The sequence below is a fragment of the Rhipicephalus microplus genome, unplaced genomic scaffold (assembly GCF_043290135.1).
Source record: "Rhipicephalus microplus isolate Deutch F79 unplaced genomic scaffold, USDA_Rmic scaffold_15, whole genome shotgun sequence".
In the NCBI taxonomy this organism is placed as follows: Eukaryota; Metazoa; Arthropoda; class Arachnida; order Ixodida; family Ixodidae; genus Rhipicephalus; species Rhipicephalus microplus.
Genome location: NW_027464588.1, coordinates 10003633 through 10009632, shown reverse-complemented (window position 1 = coordinate 10009632; position 6000 = coordinate 10003633). Strand labels below are relative to the sequence as shown.

At 46.7% G+C, this 6000-nt stretch overlaps 1 protein-coding gene across 1 annotated transcript in view; it reads left to right on the top strand.

Annotated features, from left to right (window-relative positions):
- The first annotated feature begins 604 nt into the window (after nucleotides 1–604).
- The window catches only part of LOC142784762 (uncharacterized), a 49771-nt gene continuing 44375 nt past the window's right edge, over nucleotides 605–6000 (top strand). The window contains exon 1 of the mRNA XM_075883260.1: nucleotides 605–855. Within this exon, the coding sequence (XP_075739375.1) occupies nucleotides 605–855 (251 nt within the window). The remainder of the gene's footprint in view (nucleotides 856–6000) is intronic.

Sequence of the window (6000 nt, the reverse complement as noted above, 5' to 3'; positions counted from 1 at the left end):
GAGCTTTCAATCACATCGGGCCAACTACCTCCTCGTAGTTCCTTCAGCATTACGCCCAGATGTGGATGATCTACACGACGACCCGACGACTGGACACCTTGGTGTCTCCCGTATACTCGGCAGAATTCAAGAGAAGTATTACAGGCCACGACTTGCCGTGGACGCCACTCGTTACGTCCGGACATGTCGAGACTTTCAACGAAGAAAGACACCGCCTACTAGGCCAGCCGGACTTCTCCAGTCTATCAAGCCACCTCGCCGGTTGTTTCAGCAAATAGGCATGGACCCACAGGAGCTGTTCCTGTAGTCGAATTCCGGAAACAAATGGATAATCATAAGGACTGACTACCTCACCCACTACTCCAAAACAAGGGCTCTGCCCAAAGACAATGCCACCGAGGTAGCAAAGTTCTTCGTCGAGAACATCTTGCGTCACGGAGCTCCAAAGGTCCTTATCACGGACAGAGGTACGGCCTTTACGACAGACCTTATTTAGGCAGTCTTGAGGTACAGCCAGACAAGCCAGTGCCGGACCACCGCCTACCATCTACAAACCGATGGCCTCACGAAGCGTCTCAACAAGACCATCGCTGATATGTTGGCCATGTACGTCTACGTCGAGCGCAAAACATGGGATGCAATCCTTTCGTACGTGACCTTCGCGTACAACACCACCGTACAAGAAGCGATGCAGATGACGCCGTACAAGCTGGTGTACGCAAGGAGCCCAGCCACGATACTCGATGCCATCGTACCCAACGTCAGCGACGGAGTAAACATCGACGTCACCGTCTACCTTCCGCACACCAAAAAAGTTCGGCAACTCGCCCGCCTGCGCATCAAAAATCAGCAGAGGTTAGACAGTCACCATTACAATCTTCGACGAAGCTACGTATATAGAATACCAGCCCAGTGACCACGTTTGGGTATGGACGCCGGTATGCCTACGCGGACTGAGCCAAAAACTTCTGCGAAGGTGCTTGGGACCATATTGGGTAGTTCGACGTCTCGGTGACCTCCCCTACGAGGTTGTCCCCGACGGCATCACGAACTCACAACGGTGCCGTGCACGACGTGAACTCGTCCATGTCGTGCGCCTCAAACTGTTTCATGTGCGCAAAGGAACATAATGACTATATTATTAGTTGTTTTTCTATAATTGTGCTTTATTGCTTATGCCTATTTGTTGTACTTTTTGCTTTTGTTATTTTTGCATGCATTTTGCTCTCGTATTTTTCAAGCATCGTGACGATGTCTTTTTCAAAGGAGGGTAATGCCACGTTTCGTCCTCAGGTTTTGATATCGCATCCTATCACTGCCAATAATTCTCAGCAAAAAGCACGCATACTTTAGTCGAAGGAAGGAAAATAAAAGGAAAAGAATGGCAGGGAGGTTAACCAGCCTAAAAGTAGCCGGTTTGCTACCCTGCGCATGAGAGGAGAATGGAGGAGCTGAAAGATATAGAGCAGGGAGGGAAGAGAGATAAACAGAGCACATTCGGCAGCACACGCGCGCACACTCTATCATAGTCCAGTCTTGTCTTTCACGGTGTGCGACAGTGCTGTTACAGCCGCTTGTTTAAGTCCGTGTCACGTAGGAATTTCAACAGAGCTTTTGTCGCCGTCTGTTGCAACGTCTTTTTTTGGGCACTTAACAAAATAGACGTTTGGCTCTTGTCGATCCGCGCAAAAACGAACGCCAGTGACTGTCTATAGATGTCATACAGCAGACAGTCACACAGAACGTGGTCTAGCGTCTCTTCGCAATGACAGACATCGCAGAGAGCGTTGTCGGCTATTCCTATAACAAAAGCACACGATTTAGTAAATGCCACTCCAAGCCATAAGTGATGAAGAAGGGTGGCTTCTCTTCCGTCGAGCTCAGTTGGCATGCGGAGAGCCATCAAAGAGAACAGGTGTTGTTGAAGATTTGTCTCGTTGCTTGGTGGGCACCATAGTGAAAACGGTATTTCACACGCAAGTCATCAAAAATTACTTGCTGCATTGGTCCTCGAAAGTGGTATGGCTTCTTCTCGTGTTCCTTCAAGAGCTGCCCGCGCGGCAGTAACGGCATGTTCGTTCCCTATGACACCGTAGTGACTTGGCAGCCACTGAAACATCACATGATGCCATTTCTCGTTTTAAGTGTGGAGAAGGCGTCGAATTTCGAAAAGAAGATTTTCGTAAGGCCCGCGACGCCGTGCTGAGAGCACAGATTGTAGGGCAGCCCTTGAGTCGCTAAAAATCGACCATTGTTGTGGTGGTTCCTGATTGACCACACAAAGTGCAGCGCGCAAAGCAGCTAGTTCCGCTGCTGTAGATGCCGTGAAGTGGTCAGTCCTAAAGCTGATGGTAACACCTGTTTCTGGGACAACTACTGCACCTGACGAGCACTGGTGGTTCGTGGAGCCATCGGTATATATATGTATATTGTCTGAAAATTTCTTATGCAAAAGAAGAAGAGACAGTTGTTTCAGCACGGGCGACGAAAGCTCAGATTTTCTCCAGATCCCTGGTACACTGTCATGCACTGTGGGTCGAATAAGACACCAAGGGTTTATTGATGGTTTAAATGCAGAAGTGACACTCGAGGGAAGTTTCTCGTTGTACTTCACAATGATTTTAGTGAACGATGCTTGGCGCCTCTCTTAAGGCAACAATGCAAAATGATGACAGGGAGCACGTGCGAAGTGCCTGATGTGCGTTCTCAGGACTTCTACAACAATGTGAGTTTGTATCGGATAGTCGCCAGAGATTGCAATTGTTGCCTCTGTTGACGTACATCTGGGCAGACCGAGACAAACTCTCAGTGCTTGGGCTCGTACTGCCTGTAGAACACGAACTTGCAGGTATTGGTTTTGCAGTTATTGCTAAGCACGAGCAAGCTATAACTTTAACCGAGAAACTTCAGGATGGCAATAGATCATTTTGTTAAGGTTACGCCCACTTTGAGAACATGACAGATTATTCTGAAACATACGTCACCACTTGCGATAACACTACAATATTCGATGGCAAGTGTATAAATGGCGACATCATTTGCCGCTTGTCAGTTGATCGACAGCCGACGCTCTGTTAGCCGGTATGAGTGCCAGTGTCTTACTTTCCTTTTGTGTGGCCAGATGTTCCGCCCGAATAAATAGATTCTTCTTCGACCTGGAGTCTGTTCCCGTCGTTCACGTCATGACCCCATGACGACACATTTGTTCGCTTGGCTCCTTTCTAGCTCGGCCAGTGTTAGAATTTCCGTCTATAACAGTGTTCTTCATTCAGCTTAGCATGCAGGTGCCTTCTTACAGGAAGACAGAATTTACTGTGTTTTGTAAAAAAACTTTGAATAATAGCTTAGGTCATCCTCAATCAGCAAGTAGTTCATGAAAGTTCAGCAAAGTAGCTCACAAAAAATCACTGCCCAACCAGTCCATCCAAATTGTTAACTAGCGAAAGCTGACATGTTTGGCCCCGGTGCTTAGCAGTGGACTCAAGCCGGCGCTGCACTGAAGCCTTTCACAATTACTGGTTTCATGTTGGTGCTTCTTTATGAGGTTGGACACTTGGGTTTACCACAGTGTTTAATTCACACGCCGCACATTGTGCCTCACAAGGTTATGGTCACGGAAGAGTGTATTCAGTGGTCGAAATGCATTTCGCAGTGCACTAATCACTGTGGTTGTTCCCAAACCTCAAGCGGTCACAGACGTCGCAGACAAAGCCAAAGTGTCGCTGGAGAAAGTCCTGCCAAAAGCTGACGTTCGCCTCAGCAAACGAGCTCCCACAATCATCACATTGACACTGAAACTTCACGTTGTTGCGCGACTTTGACCTCGGGAGCTAACTCACAACACAGCCAATGGCGCCCATGCTTGGGTACGACGCTGAGAACGACGTAACTGATAACACAGATAATGGAGACCACTTACGACACCGCTGCCGGGCGGTTTTAGGAGTGAATACTTTCTTACCTCGTCTCGCGTCTGGTGTAACTGCCAGTCTCTCCCGAGCAGTGTAATAGATGGCGCTGTCTCTTAGAAGTACATGCACACTGCAGTGGAGTGTGGATATTTTAGATGGCACTGTACCGCTACTCTCCGATTGGCAACTGCATAGCTGTGCCTGGGTGCGTGGCGAACGAGTGCCCCTCTCAGGCTCCTGGATCGTCGCTGTACACGTCAGATCATTGTTGGGCATGGACGAACCGCAGCGGAAGGCTCGGAGGGTCGTGGCGTCTCGTTTTCATTGTCATACAAACAGAGAGACAGATAAACAGATAAGCAGACATACAAACAGACAGAGAAGACAGGCAGACAGAAAAACAGATAAACTGACATACAAAGAGACAGACAGATAAACAGACAGACAAGACAGGCAGACAGAAAAACAGACGTACAATCAGATAGACAGACAAATAGATGGACGTACGGATGACGCACGGATGGACAGACGCAAACATGGACAGACAATCAAACGTATGCATGCATGGATGGACAGAGAGATGCAGGCATGGGCGGACGGACACACGGATAGATGGATGGACGGACTGACGGACGAACTGAGGCTTCGTACAGTCATCATCATTCACTCCATGAATATGCTGTGATTTTTTTTCGTCTCTCATAGCCATATAAAACTTTCGCTGTAAAAACCAGGATAAACGTCAAGTGTGCGTTGATGCGCGTATTGTATATATATACTTCCAATGACTTCGGCAAAAATTTGTTTAGTGGCAGCTGTGCACTTCTCAATATTGATAATAAGAACACAAGAATTTCCACCATGCAGAAACAAGCTTTCACATTGAGCTAGTGAGTAATTAATGCATCTTCGACAACCAGTGCAGAAACGGGCAACCTGACAAGAAACGGAATATAGTCAAACGTTAATTGTGCATTTCTGCGCTGATTGTTGTAGAAGTTCTCAATGTGACTCACCAGACATAAGACATATTTTAGAAAATTATGCGTTCCGCAACACAGTCCGCGCAATGCTCCATATTGGCTGCCCAGGTACTATGTTTCCAGTCTGCGAGGGCTATCCTAAATGTAAAGGGATCGTAAAATTATGGCGGATCGTTGAAACTGGCAGGGTATACTTTCAACGGTGCAACCGCAGTAAGGTGAGCAGAAAAAGTGATCACCACGGACCGGCTCCTGCTCTTGCTACTGTTCATCTTTGCTCCTGGGACACGTGTGCCGATTGGTCGGGCCTGGTATGCAATAACTATGAACAAGAAAAGAGAAAGAAAGAGGAAAAGGGCAGAATAAATTGAAGAGAAGTGAGAAAGAAGGCAGAAAGGGCTAGTGAGCCATAGACAGAACGGTAAGGGGAACTAATTGAGTAAAAGATTGAAAGAGCAAGACAGAACAAATAATTAAATGAAAAGCAGGAATAAGCATGAACAAAAATTTAAATAGAACACAGAAAACAGAGAAACATAGAAGGAGAAAACGAAGAGAATTGAAGAAGGCCGCCCAGTTCTTGAATCTACGGTTCTTTTAAAGCATGGCTTAAATTGTGTGTGCCTTCACTAGTGGGCAAGGCAGAGAAAGTGCTGAACTGATTCTCACCCAGATAATATTGACCTAGTAGCTGGGCAGCAATGTGACTACCCAGTAGCGCTAGGCTAAAAGAGTAGCCTAATGCAACAGAGTATAACTTGACCAAACAAAAGAGCTGCGTAGGAAGGACTTGGCCGTATGTCTCCGAAGACAATCAGCAGCATCAAGCATCGCCTCCAAAAGCTTACCAAAGTCAGGCGTAGCCTCACAAATGTTACAACTAGCAAAGTGTGCATCATCTTCGCAGTTGCTACTGATTCAAACAGTGATAAATTTTAGATTAAAAAAGGTGCGATTTTCTTTCTTATCCGCGAATGTGTTAAATGACAAAGAACACATTTGAAGATCCTCCATAATTTCCTTTGATAAGGTGTGGTAGGACTTTCAGATGAGCGATTAAGGTTGCCCTTCTTGGTTAAAAAAACTCTACGCACAGAAAATACACA